Source organism: Protopterus annectens, chromosome 15.part0 (assembly GCF_019279795.1).
Source record: "Protopterus annectens isolate FY-2018-M chromosome 15.part0, PAN1.0, whole genome shotgun sequence".
NCBI classification, from domain to species: Eukaryota; Metazoa; Chordata; order Ceratodontiformes; family Protopteridae; genus Protopterus; species Protopterus annectens.
This window is the reverse complement of record NC_056749.1, coordinates 428,011,357-428,037,179: the sequence shown is the minus strand read 5'-3', so window position 1 is coordinate 428,037,179 and position 25,823 is coordinate 428,011,357. Positions and strand designations below refer to the sequence as shown.

The window sequence follows — 25,823 nt, the reverse complement described above, 5'->3', positions numbered from 1 at the left end:
TGCTCCCCAGAGGTCCTTTTCTAAGAACCAAAAGGGACAGAAGAAGATGTGGTTCCGGAAGTCGCAACAGTCCCGTTCCGCTCCAGACTCCCAGCCCTTCTGCGGCAGAGGAGAGCAGGGTGGATGCCGCCCTAGAGGCAGAGGGGGCCTGTGGAACTTTGGATCTGGAGAACCCTTCTCGGACCAACCCACGCAACACCCCTGAGGGGTTGCCCGACTGCTCCACTCTGGAGGCAGTCGGGGGCATTTCTCGGAGCACCCAGCAGCTTGGGAGTCCATCACGACAGACCGCTGGGTGCTTCACATCATATCCAGAGGATATCAGATTCCCTTCTCTCGTTACCCACGCAGCCCCAGATACCTCCCCGATGTCCCACCCGATCAGAGGGAGGCAGCAGCAATGGAAATCCAACATTTGCTGGGAAAAAGAGCCATCCAACACGTCCCCCCAGACCAGTGCGGGTCCGGGTTTTACTCCAGGTTCTTCTTGGTGCCAAAAAAGATGGGGGACTTAAGACCAATCCTCGACCTTTCTTCCCTGAATCTGTCAGTAACCAAAGAGAAGTTCCACATGGTCACTCTTCAATCCATTCTCCCCCTCTTATGGGAGAACGATTGGATGTGCTCTATAGACCTCAAGGATGCGCACTACCACATTCTGATGGACAGGCGATCCAGGAGGTTCCTCCGCTTCCGGCTAGGAGCCAGTCATTACCAATTCAGGGTCCTCCCCTTTGGTCTCACCACAGCCCCCAGGGTGTTCACCAAAGTGTTAGCAGTGATAGCGGCCCACCTGAGGCTCCAGGGAATTCAGGTCTTCCCATACCTGGACGACTGGCTCCTGACTGCCCCAACAAGGCATCTACTCTGTTCAGCCAGAAACTACTTTCTCCATCTAGCTCCCCGGCTGGGGATCACTATCAACATAAAGAAGTCGTTTCTTACTCAAACTCAGATTATAGACTTCATAGGGGCCAGATTGGATACAAACAAGCTCCTAGCTTTCTTGACCACAGACTGGCTACTATCCCTGAGGCTACATGTGCAGGCCATTCTACAATCTCCAGCTCCCCCGGCGGAATTGGTCCTGAGGGCTCTTGACTCGATGGCAGCAGAGATCAACCTACTGCCTATGGCATGTTTGAACATGAGGGTCTTACAATGGACCCTCCAGGTCCAGTGGTCCCTTCTAAACTACCCTCTGAGCCATCCCATCCCCCTCAGCAGGGCCTGCAAGAGGGCCCCTCTATGGTGGCTCCAATCTCCAGACCTTCAGCAAGGACGCCCCTTTTCTACGACCCCTCCTGTAGCCACTGTGACCACGGACGCCTCCCGCCTAGGGGGGGGGCATTGTTTGGGCAGGACAGTCCAAGGCACGTGGGACCTCATGGAGACCTCACTGCATATCAACGTCCTAGAGATGAGGGCAGTGCTGTTAGCGTTGCAAGCACTTCAGGACCTTCTTCCCGTAGGAACGATTGCGATTCAGATGGACAACATGTCGATTGTCTGGTACATCAACAAACAAGGGGGAACCAGGTCTTACCCACTCTGTCGAGAGGCCATGAGAGTGTGGGAATGGGCTGTCTCCACCAACCGCTTTCTCATAGCAACGCACATTCCGGGACGGTCCAACATCCTAGCGGACAAACTAAGTCTCACCATCCTGTTACCATACGAGTGGTCTCTGAATCCCGAGATAGCGAATCGGATCTTCGCCAAATGGGGTCAACCCTGTTGCGATCTCTTTGCTTCTCCCTCGAACACAAAATGTTACGACTACTTCGCTCTCATTTCCCCCTCTGGGGAACCCCCGAGAGACTCTCTGGTGCATGCTTGGCCTCCCGGTCTTTTTTATGCTTACCCTCCTCTTCCTCTAATGCTGAAGTTTCTGCAGAAAGCCAGTCGGTTGGGGAGCAGGATAATCCTCATTGCCCCATTTTGGCCTCGTCAAACCTGGTTCCCTTACCTTTGGTCTCATCTCGTGAATCCTCCTTGGATTCTGGATCCCCGTCCGGATCTAATATCCCACCCCCTAGATCTCCCAGTCCCGAAACTGGACAACCTCAAGCTCACGGCTTGGCTGTTCCAGTTCCACTCGTAGCTAGGACTCCCGGTATCTCTTCCCCAGTTAAAACCATTCTAGTAGATGCGCACAAGCTTTCTACTAGAAATATCTATAGCAGCAAATGGAAACGTTTCTCCATTTGGGCGGAACACAAAAATTTGGATCCTTTTACAGCTCCTCTGCCCGCTGTATTAGACTTTCTGTCAGGACTGTTTCATCAAGGAGCTAGTTCCTCCACAGTCAAGGTCCAACTAGCAGCTATCTCTCATTATCACGTTGGAAATGAATTGGGCCCTTAGATCACCACGAAATTGTGTAAGACCTTTTTGAAGGGCACCTTTTTGCTCAGACCCCCAGTGAAGGAGGTGGTCCCTCCTTGGGATTTAACGTTGGTGCTTCAGGCCTTGACAGCTCCCCCTTTTGAGCCTGCAGCCTCCGTAGATCTTAAATTCTTATAATGGAAAATGGCCTTTCTTGTCGCTATCACCTCGGCTTGAAGGGTCTCTGAACTACAGGCCCTATGTGTAAAACCCCTTACTTGACCTTTCACAAGGATAGAGTCTACCTCAGGACCAATCTCTCCTTTCTTCCCAAGGTTGCCTCTGAGTCAAATATTAACCAGTCCATCAACTTGCCAGTCTTTTTTCCTAACTATCATAACAAAGGGGAATACAAATTACATTCATTGGATGTGCATAGACAACTTCGCTTCTACATCTACAGGACATCTGGTCATAGGAAATCCGACCAGTTGTTCGTCTCCTTTGCCAAATTTAACTTGGGTAAACCTGTATCAAAAGTCACACTCTCTAGATGGATTTCACAACGCATCCTTTTAGCATACGACAGTTTGGGCAGGTCCACACCTCAAGGAGTCAATGCCCACTCTACTCGATCTATGTCTACCTCTGCGGCTTTCAACGCTAGAGTTTCTTTGGATGATATTTGCTCGGCAGCCACTTGGGCTTCATCTCATACTTTTATCAATCACTACAAATTGGACATTATCTCCAGAGGGAGAGCATCCTTTGGCTCTGCAGTGCTCCGGAACATCCTTCCGTAAAGGCCGCCCAAGGTTCAAGTAGCTGGGGACTCTGTCCCAAAGATTGCTGCACAAATTAAGTTAATTACTTCAGATTAAGAAGTTATGTACTCACCATAACGTTCCATGTGAGTATGTAAACTTCTTTTGTCAGCAACCGTCCCTCCCTCCTGCCCCCTCACTTGCAAATGTTCTCATACTCAGGTCCATGGATTTTACCCATTTATCTTGGGATTAGTCATTGCTAGCAGTTTTCTGCTGTTGGGCAAACTTGATCTGAGGTCAGTCAGGGTTGGCAGGGGATTATGGGTAGGGGGAGGAGCTTGGATCTAAAGCTCTTGAAAACTGCTGGCTCGGATCCGATTCCCAAAGGTTGCTGACAAATGAAGTTTACCTACTCAGATGGAATGTTATGGTGAGTACATAACTTCTTATTCACCAATACCCATATTTATGGGAGCATAAAATTAAGTACTTAGTATGGGTTAAAAAGGACTCTATTGTGACAGGATATGTGGGAAGAGACTAAACAAAAGATAGTATAAAACTGAGAAATTGGAGCCTCTGTTTTATGGTTATCAAGACACAAGCAGTGAAATTGTTTTCAGTCCCTTTAGTTTTATACATAGGCCAGGAGTATTTTTATCAACCAGAGGAAAAGTTTTATTGCTATCAAGACACAAGCAGTGAAATTGTTTTCAGTCCATTTAGTTTTATACATAGGCCAGGAGTATTTATATCAACCAGAGGAAAAGTTATGTATAGCAGTTAATAAGTAATTAAAGGATTTTTATCTGGGAAGGGAAGAGGGCCAGAGTAAAGTTGGATAAACAAGGTGATTTGAGATTACCTAATTGAATGGGTATTTTAGAGCTGCACATTTAAGCTCATATACATAGTACAAGCAGAAAGCTGTAATTCAAATTAGAAAGGGCTGAAGATAAAATGGGGAGGAGGCTGAAGAAACAAGGAGAGACTGGGATTTTGGTTGCAAGCCTATAAGGAGACTAACAATAATTATACAGAATATTATATATATATATATATATACATATATATATATATATATATATATATATATATATGTATTATATCTATAAGGTTGCAGAAAGTATCCTTAGAACCAAGTCCCATGGTAATGGAGAAAGGAGATTCTTCCGATAGGGATGACTGCAGTTAGAGGTATAGGCAACAGGCAAGAGGGGGCTAGAATTTATTGGAGAAAGCTGGCAAAGGAACCAAGGATGCTGGGAGTAAATAACTAGAGAGGGAAATGCGATAGAATGGGAAGATACTAAGAATTTATTTGGACTGCAGGTTAAACATTGCCTTCCCTGTCAAGGAAAGATATCGGAGTGTAAGCAAAGCGAAAGAAATGGGGGAGGTCCTAAATGAAAGCCCAGCACTAATAGAGTTTTTAGTAGAATCTAGAACAGAAGCTGCCCATAAAAAAGAATAATTAATACAGAATATAAAATATTGCATGATAACTATAAGAATCGATCATAGGAGTTTAGAAAGGATTGGGAAGAGAGATCGGATAAGCAATTTACAAAGAAACGACAAAATCTAGAAGATTTAGGATTTTTTGCTTGCAAATGTTTACATAGATATTTTTATCCTCCAAGTAGACTGCAGAGAATTTTTCCTCAGGTAGACAGCAAATGTTGGAGGTGTAATGGGGAAGAAAGAGGTAATTGGGAACATATTTTTTGTGAGTGCTGTGAGTTGACAGACTTTAAGGATTTGCTGCGGGATGCACTGTCAGAGGTACTGGGTGAGCAGATTGGTGTGACTAGAGAGATGATTTTTCTGAGCTATGATACAGAAACTGAATTGCCTAGAAGGCTTGCTGTATCCAGTTATGGTGGCTAGCAGAAAAGCAATTACTAGGAAATGGCAGTCAAAATCTAAATCAACTGTACTAGAAGTAGTGACTATAGTAACAAAGATAAAACAACTGGAATTGAGACTTTTAGAAAGGGGTAGGAGCAAACCACATAGGAAAAAATTGGAATTGTGGGAACAATTCAGACAGCGGAGGATTGAGATTTAAAAAAAAGGCAGGACTTAAATGAGCAATGTAATGTTTTACTGAAAATGATTGGTTAGATTATAAGTGATATGTAATGTTTGCATGTGGGAGTGTTTCATTATGGTATGTGATGTAAAATGCTTGCAACTAGGATTATGTCAGTGTGGTTTTGTTTTCATTTATATAAATGTATGATTGCCTGTGTCTTAAGTGATGGTTTAATAAAGATGTTTCTTGTTTAAAAAAAAAAAAAAAAAGGTCAGGAATTGAATAACATATGTAATGTGGCTTAAGTTATATGATATATAACAATATATGTGAAGTATAATTTTTGTAAATGTGAATTTGTTAATACAGTTTGATTACTTTTATATAAATGTAAATTTGTCTGTGTCGCAAGTGATAATTCAATAAAGATGTTTAAAAAAACATAAATAGAACAGTGATGAATCATAAGGAAGTAGAATTTTAAAAGATGCTACTGTTGCTGGTGGGTCTTGATGCAGAGAAAGCATTCAGCAGAGTAAGATGGGATTTTATGAGTAGGGCATTGGAAGCATTTGCAGTCCCTGATAAAATTATACGGCTGATTAGGAGTATATATGAGGAATTGAAAGTGAAAATTAAAGTGTTTGGGGGTTTCTCTCTGTTAAGTTCTGTTTGAGCAGCAGTATCCTCTTTCCCCTTTGTTGTTTGCATTATTTTTAGAACCATTAAAAATGGTGACATGCAGTCCCAGATCTGAGGTGGCAAGTATAAACTTAAACTCAGCCTCCTACAAGTGGGTGCTGAGGTAAACAAAAATATAGCAGGGTAACTTTCCTGGTAGTTGGGAGGTCCTCAGTACTTAAGTGGTCATCACTGGATTTAATTATTCTGTTATTTTTGGATTCAGTCATCCTGTTATTTGGCTGGTAATTCCTTTGGCTTTCCTGGAGTGGTCGTGGCTTCTTCTGGTCTGGAGTGGAGGCAAGTTACTCTGCTATATTTCAAATCATTGGCAAAGAAAGTAAGGCACTCAGAAATGCAAGGATATAATTGGTGTGGTAGTCAAGAAAAGATGGCATTATTTGCAGATGATATTATTTTATACCTGATAAAACCAGAAAAGTACATTTCAGTATTATGGAATATTTTTAGAGAGCTTTTGGGGTACAAATTTAATGAAGATAAAACAAAGGCAATAGCTGTAAGCTATGTACCCACATAAAAATTGGTTCACCGATACCCATATTTATGGGAACATAAAATGAAGTACTTTGGAGTATGGGTTAAAAAGGACACTATTGTGACAGGATATGTGGGAAGAGACTAAACAAAAGATAGAATAAAATTGAGAAATTGGAGCCTCTGTTTTATGGATATCAAGACACAAGCAGTGAAATTGTTTTCAGTCCCTTTAGTTTTATACATAGGCCAGGAGTATTTTTATCAACCAGAGGAAAAGTTGTGTATAGCAATTAATAAGTAATTAAAGGATTTTTATCTGGAAAGGGAAGAGGGCCAGAGTAAAGTTGGATAAACAAGGAGATTTGAGATTACCTGTTTGAATGGGTATTTCAGAGCTGCACATTTAAGCTCGTATACATAGTACAAGCAGAAAGAATGCTGTAATTCAAATTAGAAAGGGCTGAAGATAAAATGGGTGCTGAAGAAACAAGGAAAGACTGGGATTTTGGTTGCAGGCTTATAAGGAGACTAAGAATAACCATACAGAATATTTTATATATATATATATATATATATATATATATATATATATATATATATATATATATATGTTATATCTATAAGGTTGAAGAAAGTATCCTTAGAACCAAGTCCCATGGTAATGGAGAAAGGAGATTCTTCCGATAGGGATGACTGCAGTTAGAGGTATAGGCAATAGGCAAGAGGAGGCTAGAATTTATTGGAGAAAGCTGGCAAAGGAACCAAGGATGCTGGGAGTAAATAACTAGAGAGGGAAATGCGATAGAATGGGAAGACACTAAGAATGTATTTGGACTGCAGGTTAAACATTGCCTTCCCTGTCAAGGAAAGATATTGGAGTATAAGCAAAGCGAAAGAAATGGGGGGGGGGCCCTAAATGAAAGCCCAGCACTAATAGAGTTTTTAGTTGAATCTAGAACAGAAGCTGCCCATAAAAAAGAATAATTAATACATAATATAAAATATTGCATGATAACTATAAGAATCGATCATAGGAGTTTAGAAAGGATTGGGAAGAGAGATCGGATAAGCAATTTACAAAGAAACGACAAAATCTAGAAGATTTAGGATTTTTTGCTTGCAAATGTTTACATAGATATTTTTATCCTCCAAGTAGACTGCAGAGAATTTTTCCTCAGGTAGACAGCAAATGTTGGAGGTGTAATGGGGAAGAAAGTGGTAATTGGGAACATATTTTCTGTGAGTTGACAGACTTTAAGGATTTGCTGCGGGATGCACTGTCAGAGGTACTGGGTGGGCAGATTGGTGTGACTAGGGAGATGATTTTTGTGAGCTATGATACAGAAACTGAATTGCCTAGAAGCCTTGCTGTATCCAGTTATGGTGGCTGGCAGAAAAGCAATTACTAGAAAATGGAAATCAAAATCTAAATCAACTGTACTAGAAGTAGTGACTATAGTAACAGAGATAAAACAACTGGAATTGAGACTTTTAGAAAGGGGTAGGAGCAAACCACATAGGAAAAAATTGGAATTGTGGGAACAATTCAGACAGCGGAGGATTGAGATTTAAAAAAAGGCAGGACTTAAATGAGCAATGTAATGTTTGACTGAAAATGATTGGTTAGATTATAAGTGATGTATAATGTTTGCATGTGGGAGTGTTTCATTATGGTATGTGATGTAAAATGCTTGCAACTAGGATTATGTCAGTGTGGTTTGTTTTCATTTATGTAAATGTATGATTGGGTAGGTCATAAGTGACGGTTTACTAAAGATGTTTCTTTAAAAAAAAAAGGCAGGAATTTAATAATTTATGTAATGTTGCTTAGGTTATATGATATATGGCAGTGTATTTGAAGTATAATGTTTATAAATGTGAAGTTGTTAATACGGTTTGATTACTTTTATATAAATATAAGTTTGCTTGTGTCACAAGTGATAATTCAATAAAAGTGTTTAAAAAGCAAAAAAAAAAAAAAGAAGAAAAGCAGCTGCAAATAGCAATGCTAGAGGAGACACATTTGGAAAAGAGTGAGCATGTGAATTTGAAAAAGAAAGGATTTCAGAGTGGATGTTCAGCAAAATATCAGGGACAAAGGAAAATGAGTGTTTATACTAATTGCTACAGGAGACCCAATAGTTGTAGAAGAGGAAAAAAGATAGTAATGGTAGACTGGTGGTAGTAAGGGGCTACTGACAAGGGAGAGGAATTACACTGGTACGTATTTATATTCCACCTAAAACTGTTATTACAATGCTTAAGGAAATGTGGGGAGAAATAATCAGCTTTCAAAAGGGAATATTACTTATAGGTGAAGATTGGAAACTGATTTGCAACAGTGAGGGTATGTTGGGGGGACCTAAAAGTGAAAATATAACAAAAGAAGATAGATTTCTGAAGGAAGTTATAGAAATATTTGGTAAGGATGATGGGAATTCAGCAGTAGGAACTCAGAATTTGTATATTATTCCCCAAGGTACAATAATTGGACTAGACTAAACAGAAGTTATATTTCACAGGAACATGTGCATTTAGTTCTAAACGTGGACAGACATCCAGTAAATATTTATGATCATGTGCCAATAACAACAAAGATAAAGATGCACGGTAATGAAGTAAAAATGAGATACTGATATTTCCTCATCTACCTGTTAAAAAGAGAGTAATTTAAGGAATGGGTAGTGGAAATTATTTGAGAACTATTAGGTAAGATAGAAATTTCTTCAGAAGTTATAGCAAGTGAGTGGGATAAAATGAAAGTGGAGTTTAAAAATAGGATAGAAATAAAAAAAGACATATTGTTAAGCAATAACAGTAATAATTTAGAGGGGATGACAAAGGTTAAAGTATTGCATGATAAGGGAAATCTCACAGAACAAGAAGAGGCGCAACTGCAGAGTGCCAAATAGGGAGTATGTCTATAATCTGCGTGAATTTAGAAAGGTTGCTGTTAAGCAGCTATTTTTATTTATTTATTTATTTTTATTTTTATTTATTTTACATTTGCTGACCGGGCTAGTCCAACTGGATATATGTCCATTTTCAGTAGAGGCCCGGGGAGAAAAGCTCCATAAGTTGTACAAGTTCACAAAAGGCATAAAAATGTTACATGAGAAACATAGCAATTTAAACAGATGATTTAAAAAGATAAAATAAGATACGATAATTTTTTTTTTTTTTTTTTTTGAGTGAGCATTAGTCTGGATTAGTGCAGGAGCAAAGCCAGTGTTTATTGAGATGAATTTTTAGTTGATTTTTAAAAAGTTGGAAAGAGGTTAAAGAAGTGATATCAGAGGGTAGTTTATTCCATGTTTTTCCAACAGAGTTTGAGAATAAACAGTCACCTGCATGATTGTGAGGTTTGCTAATATTAATCAGGAGTTTGTTAGCAGAGCGAAGTTGTTTCAGGTTTTTGTATGGAGAAATAAGGCTAGAGAGTATTGGTGTATTGGTTGGCTGATATAAAATCTTATAAGCTATTAAGATTTGTTGAAGAACAAGTTGGTTAGGAAGTTTAAGCCAGCCTAATTCTTTTAGGTTCTGGCAGTGATGAGTTCGAAAAGGAGATCCTACAGCAAATTGAGCTATGTTATGATAGGATGTTTCTAGTTTCTTCATGTTGTTTTTGGAAAGATTAGTGTAAATGGGACAAGCATAGAGAAGAGTAGAAATTAGGTGAGACCTAGCAATGATGGATCTTGCTGTAGGTGTTAGGAAAGGTTTTATTCTGTAAAGGGATCCTATTTTTTTATTTACTAATTTTATGGTTTTGTTGATGTGAGAATCAAAGTTGAGGTTATTATCAATAGTTATTCCTAATAGTTTTGTGGTTAAGTCAGGAGAAATGAGTGTTCTGTCAGAGGATGTAAGAGTAAAGTGTGGTGGAGTCAATTTGCGAGTAGGTGAAAAAAGTAACAATTTGGTTTTCTTGGGGTTAAGGAGTAGACAGTGGTCAGAGAACCATTGTTCTACAGTGTTAAAAGCTTTTTGAGTAAGTGACTGGAGTTCTGTTAGAGAGTTAGCAGTACAGATTATAGTAGAATCGTCATGTATTGAATACAGGTAGCATGAGGAATAGCAGATTGAAGGTCATTAATAAAAATTGAAAATAGTAAAGGGCCTAGGATAGAGCCTTGGGGTACGCCTATGGAGATAGGTAGAAGATTTGAAAGTGAGTTTTTCCAAAGTACTGCCTGCTGACGATTTTCTAGGTAAGATTCAAACCAGGATAAGGCTAGATGGTCAAGAGCAAGATATTTGAGAATATGTAGTAAAAGTTTGTGATTCACCATATCAAACGCTTTAGATAGATCGATGAAGACTGAGGATGATAAGTAGTTGTTGTTACGATTAGTGTTAATAGAGTCAGTGAAGGAGAGTAAAGCTGTAGTGGTACTGTGTGAGGGTCTGAAACCATGCTGACAGTTAGAGAGTAGGTTGTTGTTAAGAAGGTGATTTAGTATTTGTTTATGAATACATTTTTCCATAATTTTTGCGAGTGGTGAGAGGAGAGCTATTGGTCGAAAATTGGAAAACTCATTAGAGCTTCCCCCTTTATGTAGTGGGATGATATGAGATATCTTCCAGATAGAGGGGAAGATTCCTTCCGTTATAGATCTGTTAATTAGGATGGAAATAGGGTAGCTTAAGGCTTTGGCACCTACCTGCAGGAATTCTGCAGGCAGTTTGTCTGCAGAGGAAGTGGTAGGTTTTAATTTTTGGAGCAGTGATGTGATGAAGGAGGTAGAGACAGGTTGTAAGTGGAGGGTAGGAGGTGGATTTGATATAGGTGGAAGTAGTTTAGACGTATCAGGAGATAAATTTTATTATAACTCCAGAGCACAAAAACTTTTAGCACAGCAACTCAGGCAACAGAAAGTAGAAAGGGTTATTGCCAAAATTAGGGAGCCAAAGCAAGAAAAATGACCCAAGATCCTGTAGAAGTATTAGAAATATTTAGGAAATAATATGAAAATGTGTATCATCACCCCCCTTTCCCATTTTTTACATGGGTCAGAGAGTCATGTAAACTGTCGCCGTCTCTTTTGATTCAATGCCACACTCTTGCCTTCTTCTACACTCATGCCTGACTGTCTCAGATCTTCTTTCACACAATCCATCCACCTCTTTTGTGGACATCCTCATTTCCTCTTACCTTCTTCCTGTCTGTCCCAAATCTTCTTCACCAAATTGTCTTCTTCTTTTCTGCACATGCATCTGAACCACTGTAATCTGTTCTGTTTAACCTTTCTGCAGTTGGGGCTACTTTGGCTTCTGCTCTTATGTCCTCATTTTTTCATCTGTCCCACAGTGTGCATCCTACCACCCTTCTCAAGCACTTAATTTTCATCACCTCTAGCTTCCTCATCCTTTCTGCCTTTACTGCCCAGGTTTCTGGTACCATACAGTAGTACTGGTCGCACCACTGTCTTGTACACCTTACTTTTCAGCTTTTTTGGTATTTTTCTGTCATAGAATACACCTGTGACTGTATGTCAGTTTGCTGCAGGCCCTTTGATTCTAACTTTGACCTTTTCATTCAGACTTCCATTCCCCTCAACCACCCCTCCCACATACTTGAAGCTGTTTACCTGTTCCACTATCTTCCTTTCTATCTCAATTCTCAGCTTCTTCTGATTTCCCCAATTTGCTGCCAATACCACTGTCTTATATGTGCTTATTTTCTTCCCATGTGCCTTCAGTTTTATATTCCACTCCCCTGTTTTTGCTGAAGTTCTTGCTCAGAGTCTGCCTGTAATGCCACATTGTTTGCATACACCAGCTTTGCTGATCTTTCCCCTCCAACCTGTTTGCTAATGTAATACATTACCAGTACGAACAGCAGTGGGCTCAGAGCTGCACCCTGGTGCTCACCCATTCCCACTCTGAATCCCTCTATAAGACCAAACACTGGTCTTACTTGAGACATTGGGTCCTTGTACATAGCCTGCACTAATTCTACCAGTGTTTCTGGGACTTCAAACCATTGCAGTATTGCCCAAATCAGCTTTTTTGGGCCTTTGTCATATGCTTTCCTCCAAGTCTAGGAATGCCCAGTTGGACTCCTCCTCATCTCTAGCTTTTTCTCAACTATCTTACATTTTACTACTCTGAGTATCTGTTTATCAGTCACCCTGTCCAGAACTTTCATGCAAGATGACAAGAGTCTAATGCTTCTGTACTGCTCACAGTTGTGGATGTCCTGTTTGTTCTTGTATACTGGCACGGGTATGCTTCTTCTCCAGTCATTTGGAATATGCGTTTCTCTCCACACTGCTATGAGCATCCTCAGGAGCCATTTCTCCCCTATCTCACACAACATCTTTATCATATCTGCTGTGACCTCATCTGAGCCTGCTGCTTTCCCTGACTTCAGTTTCCTTAGTGCTATTCTTACTTTTTCTAGGATGGGCTTCTCTTCTTCTCTCATTGTAGGCTGTTTCTGGGGCAGTACAGCTTCTGTGGGGTTTTCTTCATTCAGTAGCTGCTGGAAATACTCCTTCCATCTGTCTTTGATGTCCTGTGGACTGGGGAGTGGGTTGTTGCTGGCATCCCTTATGAAGGGTGTCTGATTGTCTTCTTTATCTTTCTGTCTTTGCTTTGCAAACTGATATAGTTTCTTTATGCCATCTACTGAGTCACTTTCCAGAAGCTAGTAGAGTGCTTCCTATGCCCTGTTCTTTGCTATTGCAACTCCTTTCTTAGCTTCTTTGTAAACCAACCAGTATTCCTTCCTAACCCGGTTGGTCTTTTCCTTCTCCCACTTCTTCCTGCACTCCTCCTTTCTTTTGATGATTTTCTAGACTTCTGCATTCCACCACCAGCTTTCCTTATGTACCTTATTTCCATATCTGGCTCGGCCACATATCACTTCAGTAGTCCTCACACACACTGTTTTGAGGTACTGTCATTCTTCATCTCTTCTTAGTTTCTCCTCTTATTGGGGAGCTAGAGCCCTGAGTACTTCCTTGAACTATTGTACTTTCTCTCCAGTCAACTTCCAGGTCTTCAGCCTGGTCTCTGTTGAACTTAGCGCATTCTCTGACCACTGCTTGCAACTGATTGTGCCAGAAATGTGTATAAGGCAGAGAAATGTGGAAATCAAGAATTACAAATGGAAATATTTAAGGAAGACTTAAGTATGCCAAGGTTAAAGGTAGGTGAGGCTCAGCAATTAACAGTTAAAATAGGAGGAGATGAATTAAAAATGGTGACTTATAATTAATCTGCAGGAAAGTCTTCAGGAATAGATGGTATTCCTGTGGATATTTGGAAGCTAGGAGGGAAGAAAGTGATAGAGATTTGGAAGGTTTTGTTTAACAGTATTTTAAAAGGAATGGAAGCTCCAACATCCTGAAAGAAAGCTGTGGTGGCTGTAATACCTAAAGACAGTAAAGAACCATCAGACCCAGCTTCATACAAGTCCATTTCAGTTTTAAACCGTGATTATAAAGTGTTTGTCTCTAATAGCTAGCAGAATGGCAAGGGTGTTGTAAAATTGATAGATATGTGGTTTTGTGGAGGGTAGGCAAACATTTGACAACATTAATAGAACAATGATCCACAGGAAAACAGAATGTCAACAAATACAGCTGTTGCTGGAGCCTGATGCAGAGGAAACATTCAAAAGAGTAAGCTGAGATTTTATGAGTAGGGCAATGGAAGCAATTGTATTCCCTGATACAATAATAAGGTTAGTTAAGAGGGTATATGAGGGGGTCAGAGGCAAAAATTCAAGTGGGAGGGTTTCTGTCTGATAAGTTGTGTCTGAATAGAGGAACCAGGCAGGGGTGTCCTATTTTCCCTTTGTTATTTGCATTATATTTAGAGCCACTGGAAAAGAAAATAAGGGACTCAGAAATTCAAGGTCATGATTGGTATGGTAATTAAGAAATGTTGGCCTTTTATTTGCAGACAATATTATTTTGTACCTGATCAAACCAGAAAAAGACATCTCAATGTTGTGGAAGATTCCACAGTTTCAGTTTTTTTTGAGGTATAAAATGAATGCAGACAAAACAAAGACTGTAAACTATGTACCCATATTTATAGGGCACGATAAAATGAAGTTTTTAAGAATATGGGTCAAAAAAAATTCTGTTTTGGCAGTTAAGGATATGTGAGAAGAGACTAAACAAACGATAATACAAAACTGAGAAACGGGAAGCTCTTGTTTATGGATAAGGATATCAGGATACAAGCAGTGAAAATGTTTTTAGTCCCTTTAGTTTTATGTACAGGTTAGGTATATTTTTATCAACCAGGGGAGATGTAGATAGTAGTTAATAAAGAGAGGAAGGATTTTATCTGGGAGGTAAGAGGGGAAGGGTCTAGTGGGATAAGATTGATCCTTCCAATAAAACAAGGTGGTATAGGATTACCTGATTTGACAGGATATTTTAGAGCTACTCAGTTAAGGCTCATATACATAACACAAGCAGGAAGCTATAATTCATTATGGTAAAGGATGATGATAAAGCAGGAAATAAGGACAGAGTGAGATTTTGGAGACAGATCATTAAGGAGAATAACAATAGCCATACAGAATATTATATTCATAAAGCAGTAGAAAGTATTCTAAGAACTAAGCCAACGCGAGAATGAAGAAAGGAACTATTTCTGATAGGGATGACTGCAATTAGGGTACAAAGAATAAGCAAAAGGGGGCTGGAATTTACTCAAGAAAACTGGCAAAGGAACCAAGGTATATGAAGCAAATAACTAGAGAGGGAAAGGTAGTAAAATGGGAAGAGGCCAAGAAGACATTTGGACTGCAGGCTAGAGACTGCCTTCTCTGTCAGGGCCTGATATCAGAGTATAGGCAGAGAGAAAGGAAAAGGGGAATCTTGAGTTAAAAAAACTACTAAACGAAAAACCAGTTAAAAAGGCAAAATGACACTATAAGAGCCGACAACTATAAAATAAACCAAAAATATTTAATAAAGTTAGCGCTTTTGGCAAAGGCAATACTTCGCCTTCATCAGACAAACAGAGGAAATTAGTCACAGATGCATATATAAGTAATTAGTGGTAATGAATCCACCAATTGAAATAATCTGCATTTTACCGTGGCAACCTCAAAGAAGCGCTTCACAGAAGCGATGCAAAAACTGAATATCTGATTTAACTTGTATTAAAAATGCAAAATGACAATACATCAAGACATTTAAACTATTTAGAAGAATATGTTGCTACTAAACTTATTAGATAAAAGTTAATACCAAATGAAGAATAAAATATAAAATGAAATGAAATAAACAGAAAAATAAACATAAACATATTCATGTTCTCAAACTAGCAAGGAGGACTTTGAAACTTAATCACTCTTAATATGATAAATAGAAAACTTCCACTGTCAAATTAATAATGTACATAGACACGAATAGGCAAAATAAATACTTATCATCTTAAAAAAAATGGCCAGTTGGTCCTCATTTCACACCTTCACCAAGTATTATTGTCTGGACCTTGAGTGTAGGAGATAGCATCCTTTATAACGTCTTTGCACCAGGACACACAGGCATTTTTATCTCTGGCCTTTCGGCTGTCCTGCTCTTTTTAGCATGATAGGTTTATTTTTTTGGATTCAACCCACCCTGTGACCCATCAAGGAATGTCCCCCAATATGTGATAATATTTTTATTTTATTTACTGCAATATGAATAGGACCTACCTGATGGGTCCCCAATACCATTGCACTGTCGTACTGTGTTTGCACAGACTCTACTCCAACCTCGACTTTTGGAGTTCCCTGAAGGTTAGACAAATATACATCCTCTTGTATTATTTAACAGTGTAGGCATCGTCTTCTTTGATATGTATGGATTTATGAGAATTAATTTGCTCTGTGTTTGGGTGAACTTTTGGGCTCAGCAACTTCGTATGTTCTTGTTGCCAGCATGTGTGGGCACTGGGTGGGTTGTCCCTAGTCATGAGAGCCTCCAAGAAAATAAGTACAAAATTGTGGTTGGAGAACACTGTCTGCAGCCATTATCATACCAGAGCGGGTTTCCAGTTGCTGCATTAACAACGTATTTGTTATTGCTAAGCTTCTTGTGCTGCCTTTTATGAAGCCAGTGAGCTAGCAAAGGCTTGTAAAATCATTGAATGGCATATGTGATTGTGGAGTTGCTTGATCAGGAGATTCAGTTTGTGTTGATATGCTTTACTTTTTCACATCAATGAAATGCCCTGTCCTCCTGTTGTAAATGCCTCATTCTAAGGTGAGTAGCCTAGCTTGCTTGTCACCATATTTAAGCTAGTTGGCCATGCTTTTAAACAAGAACCATTATCACTGTTTTGGAGTTGGAGGTTTGGGTAGTGCCCTTCTCAGTTCAGGATTTTCATACCTTCCTTTTTACAGAGTAGCTCCTATATCATAACACAGTTGGTATGTAGTCTGATATGTTTCCAAACTGGAGTACAACCAAAGCACTAAGGAAGTATAATTCAGATGTCTAATGTGCCCTGATGTAGTTGCTTTGCAATTGCCAAGATGGGAAACATTCTGTTAGTTGGTCTTGTCTGCCGCATTTCTGAGACTCTGTACTAGCGGCAGAAATGTATTTGACAGATAACATCAAGTCTGGTATGCATTAACAGTCGTGGATAACTGAAATATTCACTCATTTGGGGAAGAGCTTGTATTTGTGATAAGTTACATTGTGCCATTTTGATAAAGCAAGTGTGTTTGCACTTCTGTACCTACTTCTGCAGAAGGTAATGACCGCTACTCTGTTAATCAGCTCTGATTTCCACTGAGGATTTAGTAATCAGTCCATTTACAATGGCCACATACTCTTTGCTAAGATCATGCCAGTTCTCTGTCTTACTTCTGGATGTTTGGATTATTTTGCATTGATATTGTAGTTTTAGTCATTGCCTGTGTAAATAGTGTCTCCTAAATTTGTGCATGTTCTAGTGCTAACAGTTTATTTGAATTAACCTTTCCCCTGGATTGAAAATATTACATTACGTTGTTTTTATGTTCATTTTTCTAACCAGCTTATGCAGTTTTATATGACCTGTTCTCTAGCCAGGTCTGCATATTCTGTTACCAGACTGCATTTTTCAACCATTTCTGCCGGCTGTGCAGCTGTTTAGGGCAGTGCAATAACACAAGCTGAAGTGAAGAGTTGTTAACATTGTGTGCTATTTCTGACATTCAATTCAGGGCCCATTTTATTCATATGATGTTAACTTTATACTATAGTATGATGCTGTGACATGTGGCACCACTGAAGATCAGGCTTGACCCTGGAACTGAGACAGAAAGAAATGTAGTGTATTTCCCTTCAGTAAAATTCAACCCCCTCCTTTTTGTCCCAATGCTAACCCCCCCCCCCCCCAAACAGGCTTTGTTATTACAGACCTGGGTACCTACAAAGACAAAGATCTCTCTTTTGTCCACCATTTCTTGGTAGTGGTTAGAAAATCCTTCTGACTTGCACAGCTTAAAATTTCAGGTTATCTAATCAAGGTCAGAGGATGTCCTTGTCCCTCTATATTATTTTATTAGACCCACCTTTCAGTATGTCTTCCTTGAAATGTACTTGTTTAAGCACTTTCTACCACTTGAAAGGCAACATAGATTCCTAACTCTTTGAATTAAGCCACTTACAGTACCATGGTGTATTAAAATCCCTTTCTCAGTACTCCATCTCATCTCATACAGATCCTTGACAGGTGACTTATGTTTGGTATGTCATACATTGAAAGACCCTCTGCTTTTTGATCTTCTCAACCTTTGCAGAACAGTCCAACAAACAGGTCATCCAAAGAGCTGTACTTCCATTGTAAGATTAACAACACCTCCACACCTAGTAGAGCCTATTACATTCCCCGTGTTTGAAATGGACTCTGTACACATCAATCTAAGTATCACTGGTATTTCCCTCGGAGTTAGCTTCATCAGTTAGATAGGTAGATGCTAATTTGTGCCTGGTATCATTATGAATGATCTCTCCAAAGAAAACTGGTCTACACTCATCACAACACAAGTGGTATGGCTAAGCCACTTGATGGCTCTGTAGCCATAAGCATAGTATAAACCTGCAAACCTGTGGTTCCAAAAATTTCCATGTTGATCATTAGGTTTGTCACAGAGTTCTGTTGTAAACAAGCCATAAACCATTATTGAAACATGGGCTGCAAGAAGTAAAGATTGCAATAAAGAGATCTACTTCATTATCTCAATCATTAAAATTAAAAATATATCAGAGTATAATTTAATAGATAAATCCTTAATCATTTGAATGAAAAAAATCGTTAATGTAGAAGATGCTAGAACAGGCAGTTCTGATAGTGATTAATGATACAAAATAGGTGAACTCTCACAGTTCCAAATTGTCACACAAATACTGCTGTATGATGCATAATTTTCTATCTTCATGATGGTGAGCAAGCATGTCTGTACTCCCCACACCCCTGCTAACAATATGTTCCACTTAAAGGTCTCGTATGATTAAGGAAGGTAGTGTTTTTCCCCCTGAGTCATAGATATTCTACTTTTCCCACATCAGTGTGACTTTGGTGCATGAGTATAAACTTGGGACATGTTGCAGAAATGTCTTGCCATACATTATTTTTTGTATTTTGTCTTTTAAAACTGTGTTGCTGTCTAGTATACATAAGTTTGAACTGATGACTTAGACATGATGTGGGCTTAAAAATTGTTGCTGGTTATGTCGTTAATTACATTCCAATTTAATCCATCTGACCATTCCATGGTTCTTTTTAAAGGAGAACCACACCCACAGACTCAAAAAACATGTTTATTTCATCATGGTTTGGTGTTTCCTACATGTTAACACCACTTTGGGACTATTTACAGGTTTTTAAATATTTCTTTACATAATTTCTGAGTCTGACCACATGGGGCCTAGTATCTTGAAGTGATCCTGATTGTTTAGTCTGCCTCTAGGTATCCCACAACGCAGTGCTTGTCTGTAAAAAAAATCACACCATGCAGGCCTCTTTCTTCTTAAAGCTCACTCATTGATTTTGCATGCATGCACTGCTGTCTTTCAGTCAGTTTTAAGTAACATTTTATGCTGTTCAATAACTACTTAAAACACAAACGGTGCAAATGCCACAGAACAGACTTTCAAAGAGTTTTTTTACTGCTGCTTCTTTTTAGAAATACTACATTGCAGTCTTTTGTGAAGCCTCATCTCACATCTCCCTTCACACCTAACTTCCCTAGCTGTCAAAGTGCTAAGGGTAATTTGAGCTGTTAACTGCTATGATTGACAGCTCACAGCAGGAGACTTGACTCATGTACTGTTTTCTTGTTCTAGCCTTTACTTTCTGTATGGGTAGGGGAAAGACCAGGGAGCTGTGACATCACAACATGGGTGGGTTTTTAGGACGGTTGTGGTAATGTCAGTTTAGGGAGGGAATTGGGCAGAAAACTACCTGTTTTCATTGGCCTTGATAACATTAAATAATTGGAGACTGCAGCAAGCTTTTCCAGGGTGGGATAAAAGTTTTTTGAAAGTGAAACCACCACAGTACAGTAAGGTACTATTCTAGTGGAGAGAAACAGTCGATTTAAAATATTTGAAATGCTTTATTGTCGTTTATTCATAGCAGGGACAGAGAAGTTGAGCATTTAGTAATAGAATCCCATTGTTGTCCTTTAAGTTGTACTGTACATGGTTTTATGGAATATGTGAAGGTGTAAATGAACATATTTATGTTTACTAAGTTTTAATATTTGGTTTTAAGTTACTTTAACTTTGTAAGTTAATGCTTAGTATGTTAATTAGTGTTTATTATCTTGATTTTTGAATTTCACATTAAGTACAATTGAATGTAAATGTTCTATTATTCACAGTGGTTTTAAACTGTGTTGAACTGTTACCTTTAGCAGCAGGCCTTCTGCTGTCAGTAACTCTGTTAAATTTTTACAGAATTGTTTCGGAATTCTGTGGATTTATAAAAGTTTATTATGTAGTATGTGTAATTTAAGTAATATACTGTGCTGTTACAGTACAGTGTAACTAATTCTGAAAGGTATTTCTCTGTAGTTTGAAATAAAATGTTGATTGAGGTTGTGTGTCTTTTGTACAGGAACCTTAGGTATATATTTCACTTTTTTAGGATTTGCATTCTCAAATTTTCTGTTTAAGTTCAGGATCTTAGGTTCATAGGTTCATAGGTTCATACTAGGCTATCTGCCCAAGGGCATTTATAAGCCTAGCCCATAGTTATTTGGCTTTCGCCACCCCTTTAGTTTGAATAAAACTATGCCTATTATTTTGCTGTGCCTCTGTCAAGCAGTGACACTGAAGTAATCCCTGGGGTATATCTGCGATCCCCCATCCATTGGTCAAGATTCCTCTTGAACAAGGCCAGCGAGGTGCTCTGCCTCACATGTACCGGGATTTTGTTCCACAGCATAGGGAGTCTCTGGGTGATGAATCTGTCCCTCCAGCATGTTCTATTAATAACCGTGTCAAAGTTTAAGTCTCCCGCCCTTGTGGTTCTGAGGGATCTAGATTTTTTGAGGTGAAGCATATTCATCAAATCAGGGTTTGACATGGCCTTATATGTCAGGCACAGGTCACCTCTGAGCAAGCGGTATGAGACTGAATAGAGCTGGAGTTCTTTCAGTCGGGCAGCATAAGACATATTTTTGAGACCCTTTATCCTTTTGGTGAGGAACTTTTGGGGCCTTTCCAGCTGCTGCAGGTGTCTGGTCAGATACATTCCGAATGGGGCATTGTACTCAATCATAGGTCTAATGAGTCTTCTGCTAAGCTCTGCATCCTAGAAATGTTTGAAGTTATAGGGACAGTATAATTTAATGCATCTGTGTGTTATGTTGTGTGGTCAGTCTGTCATCTGTAATGTAGTACCCACAAAGATCTGTACAAGGCCCCCATAAATTACTTCTAGTGTGAACAGTTCCTGAAAAGATCTTTTATCACAAAGGTCCACTGCTACCATTATATTTTTACGTAGCTGTATTTTGCTTTTACATGAATGATTGAACATCATGTCCTTATTATTTCAGTTCAATTTAATATGCTTTATCCATTCAAAACATCCTTTCCTGTACACTGCCATTAGTTGTCATATGTTTTCTGACTGTCAGTGTCCAACCCTATGTGCCATCCAGCTGTTCTTAATATCCGTACAGGTCCCCAGATTGGTAAGGCATTTTCCAGTGTCCCTCCCACCCTGGGTAGGGAAGTGTATTTCAGAAAAGTAAGGCTCAGTTGGTGTTGTGTATGTGTTTTTTTGTCAGGGTTTTCAGGGAGTCTTGGGAGATAGGTTGGATGATGTGGTTAGCAGAAGGTAGCATTGCTTTTGTTGCTGCTGTGGAACATGAATCCCAGCCATCTCATCTGTTCTTAAATTGGTTCCAAAGAAAATGAACTTGTTAATGAAATTCCCACGTATCACTCCCAAATATGTTGGAGCTGCTCTTCCATGTTAATTTAGGAGGAGAACTGTCAGACAGAACTGTTTCATCTTCACCGTAGTTGGCCTTGTGTAATTTAGGTCCATTCCTAAACCCATGTCAGTAGAAACATACATGAGACTATTTTGCTAGAAAACCAGCATTATAGCTGTCATTTTGGTAAGACGTCCTGGCAGAAGTGCAGGATCAGTATTTAAGATCATGTTCCATAAAACTGTAAAGTCATGTTGTAGCATATGTGGTTAATTTTTTTTATTTATTTAAACAGCATAACCCAGTAGAACAGCGTTATCTGGAGATGCTTGCTTTAAGAGATGACTACCTCAGGAGACTCAAGGAACTACAGGAATCCAACTCTCCAAAACGAGCAAACTCTGGAAATTCAACATCTGCAATGGTCTCCCAGGTGCAGACTCGCTTTTAATGAGAGCATTTTCCAAGAAACTGTAAATATATACAGCACTGGACGATAAACTTGATCAAATGAATCTGTTCAGAAGCTTTTTGCTTATAGGCAGGCCATAGCTTTATGGAAAGTTGACATTTTTACTTTTCTTTTTGCCAAAGTGTTAAGACATTCAAGTCATCTTTTGTGGTACCATATTTACTTTCTGCATTTGACTGGGCTGGATTTCAGATCTCTACAAAAAGAAAAAAAGAGTTGATAATTCATTTTCTTTTTTCCATTACAACCAAATGCAGTTTATATTCAGGTTTGAATGTCCATGACAGCAACAGGAACTGATCTGAATGGCATATCCTAGGGCACTTTTACATCAAAATTTTGATTTTTCAGTTTTTAAAACTGAATTATGAGATTAGGAAAAGATGTATACAGTATTATGGCTTTGCATGTAGTGTTTTATGTGAAGCTGTGCAGGACTTGGGAACTGGATTTTCCCTCCATCACCTTATACACAAGGACCCACATGTACATATAATAAATAAAGTGTGTGTGTGTGTGTGTGTGTGTGTGTGTGTGTGTGTGTGTGTGTGTGTGTGTGTGTGTGTGTGTGTGTGTGTGTGTGTGTGTGTGTGTGTGTGTGTGTGTGTGTGTGTGTGTGTGTGTGTGTGTGTGTGTGTGTGTGGACTGTATTTCATCTACTATAAAGATTTCTCAAAGCGAGTTCTTTCATTAGTATAACTTCTTTTTTTGCAAAGACTGTTAGAATTTTTGGCAAGAAAGCAGCTTTCCTGCTCTGAAGTGCTCAATTTTTGGCTTTGTCATATAGACTGATGTTAACCATGTCGTGGCCAGTTTAATATTCCCTGGATGAAACAAAATGTATTTGATGCACACAGGCAACACTGCTTTCAGTATTGTTTGATAGAGTGTTGGGTATCGTTTTGGAAGAAGTATCTGTTTCAGATTTTAGGGCATGTTTATGGCACATATTCTACAAGCGGTGCAGGTAGTGGAATGTTATTTAGAACCCTTTTCAGGAATGTACTGGGAAGGGTGGTGCAGTTCCGTTTAAAGTAGGGTGAGTGTTATGTTTTAAAAAGGATAGGAAATGGGACATGTTGGAAAGCTATGGTATCTAAACCTGGAGATGGTTATAGTTTTATGTAATTCAAGATGGAGCATTTTAAAGGAGGTACAGGTGTTCTCTAGAATGAGGCCTTACATTTTAATGCATAGCATTCAGGAGTAATACATATATACATTAACATGAGTATTTGAGGATGATTTAGAAGGAATGCTGGTGCTGGAAAAGTTGTGCTAAGTTTTACTCTGTCTGAGAATTTGTGGGAGGTGTGGGTTACACATTTGAAGATATTTATAGGGCATCTATCTATGTAGTTGTATCCACTGTGTAGTTCAAGTACATGTACGGTACCATGTTTGAGAAGGGTGTAGGGTATGAAGCAGAGAAACTCTCAAAAAGAAAGGTCAGGAGCATAATGACTTTATGAAGTAATTTATAGAGAAGTGCCCTGATTGCCAAAAGAAAATGCCATAGTTAAATGCATTCAGAATTGGTGGTTACAGGACCAGAGTATCGCAACAGCAGTTTGCAGGCTTTCATCAGTTGTGCCTTACTTAGAAATGGCTGAATATCAGAAACTTGACTGAAGTAGTGAGCCGTCTAAGTCAAGAAACCTGTCTGTAGTTGTTTGCAACTTTACTGCCTGCTTCTGTCAGACATCAGCCAATCAGACTTTAATCTCAGCAGGAAACATGCAAGAGATTTAGAGCAAGAAAGCTACAGACATGCCAGAAGCTATGCAAGAGAGTTCTGACTTATATTTAAAAACTGTAGGTTGTTGGAGGGAAATCCATGTAAATTATGTTTCAAGAGTGAATTTTTAAATCAAATGTAGTTAATAGAACAAAATTGTAATTTATAGTAATTTGAAATCTACTTCTGAAGGATATAAGCTAATTAAATATAGCATAAAGATTAAATCTATAAGGTAGAAATGGAATCCCAGATCTTCCATGGCACAGTAGACCATACACTGGAATGGAAAGATGTCTGGCACTTTTTGTAAATAAAGTTAAATTAAAACTTAAGCAACACTTTTCCTTTGACAACCCTCCTCATTATGAAAATACACAATGTATCAAATAGTGCATTTCTAGAGGTGTTACAGGGGAGAAAACATTAAAACAAGCTGCTGTGTACTGATGGGTTAGTTAAGCCATGAGGATGCCAAACATGTCTTCAAGGAAGTGCTGCCCTACACTAGTCGCTGAACCCCACCAGATTAATTTATTTCAGAGCTGTTTGGTTTGAAATCCCTTTACTTGGACATGGCTGAAAACATCAAACATTTCCCAAGCTTTCACGATCAGCAATCAAAAGGAGTATAGATACCTCCTCACTGTTTATTCTAAGTTTTATGCATCTTATTCTGTGACTGGATTTGGCTCCCTTTTGTTGGACAGGTGAATGCTTTATCTCATAATATTGACCATATTAAGCTCAAACTGTTTGTCTGCCTTGGTATATCTGTATTTTGGAGGAAAACTGTATATTTAGTAAGAAAAAATGTGTAATATCTTGTTTTTATGACAGATATATTTAATTGTTTTACTGTTGAACTTTCGCGGAAGAAAAATGATGTGCCTATATTTTTATTTAAGATAATATACATTAGTTCATTCATTCAGTCAACTATTGTATTGCAAGTAAAAAAAAAAGTTACCTCAGTTTAAATGAGAAGAGTTGTATGATAGACTTGTATTGTTTAATTTACCCCCCACCCCCACCCCCCCAGAGCAGAAAGAAAAACTAGTCAGTGGAAAGATATTAGTGCGGGCATTGTCTAGGACCTAGAATTAGAAGGTGAGCTCCAGGGAGGTAGCCTGACTGTACTGTGAGGACTTTTTCTCCTTCAAGGCGTTCAGTGCTCAACACAAGCTGGCTCCAGCTTTGCAAGCTTGGCATTGTATTTATTCAGTGCATACCCAGCCCCTAGGGGAATCAGCTTGCTGTAGTTTATGGTGCCCTCAGTAGTTCTTTTCCCCTGGTTGTCACATTTAACTTAACTATAAGCCAAGAGCAGACAGCTAGCAACTGAGACACCCTCTGGGAACAAGCCCTCACAACTGTGTTGTTGACAGAATTTTGAGTCAGTCATCCAACCCCCTCCCCAATCATCTGTAGAAGGTGACATTTTTAGTGGAGCTGACATATTTAAGGATGGGAAACTTGAGTTTCTGATAATATTAGCATGCAGAAAGATTGAAGTTTTTTTTTCACATTTGAATCTTAATAAAATAGCAGTGGGTCCTACTCAAACTTGCTATATATCTCTAAACTGGAATATTTAATTTCTATATCCTCTAAAGTCAGTTTTAAAACATCAGATTCTCAGATTTCTAGTATATGAAGATTTTTACAGGTAAGTCTGGTTCAGCTTCAGGATACTGTAAGAGATAGTGGTATCTATCCATGAATCAACAGCATTTGTAAGACATCAGGATAGTGGTGACTGCAGATGTTAACTAGAGTGTGTGTGTGTGTGTGTGTGTGTGTGTGTGTGTGTGTGTGTGTGTGTGTGTGTGTGTGTGTGTGTGTGTGTGTGTATGTATGTATATATATATATATATATATATATATATATA

At 39.0% G+C, this 25,823-nt stretch overlaps 1 protein-coding gene across 1 annotated transcript in view; it reads left to right on the top strand.

Moving 5' to 3' along the window:
* MTM1 (myotubularin 1) overlaps positions 1-22,750 on the top strand; it is a 1,351,953-nt gene extending 1,329,203 nt beyond the window's left edge. The window contains exon 15 of the mRNA XM_044057169.1: positions 22,017-22,750. Coding sequence (XP_043913104.1) covers positions 22,017-22,172 — 156 coding nt within the window. The 3' untranslated portion in view covers positions 22,173-22,750. The remainder of the gene's footprint in view (positions 1-22,016) is intronic.
* Positions 22,751-25,823: the final 3,073 nt, after the last annotated feature.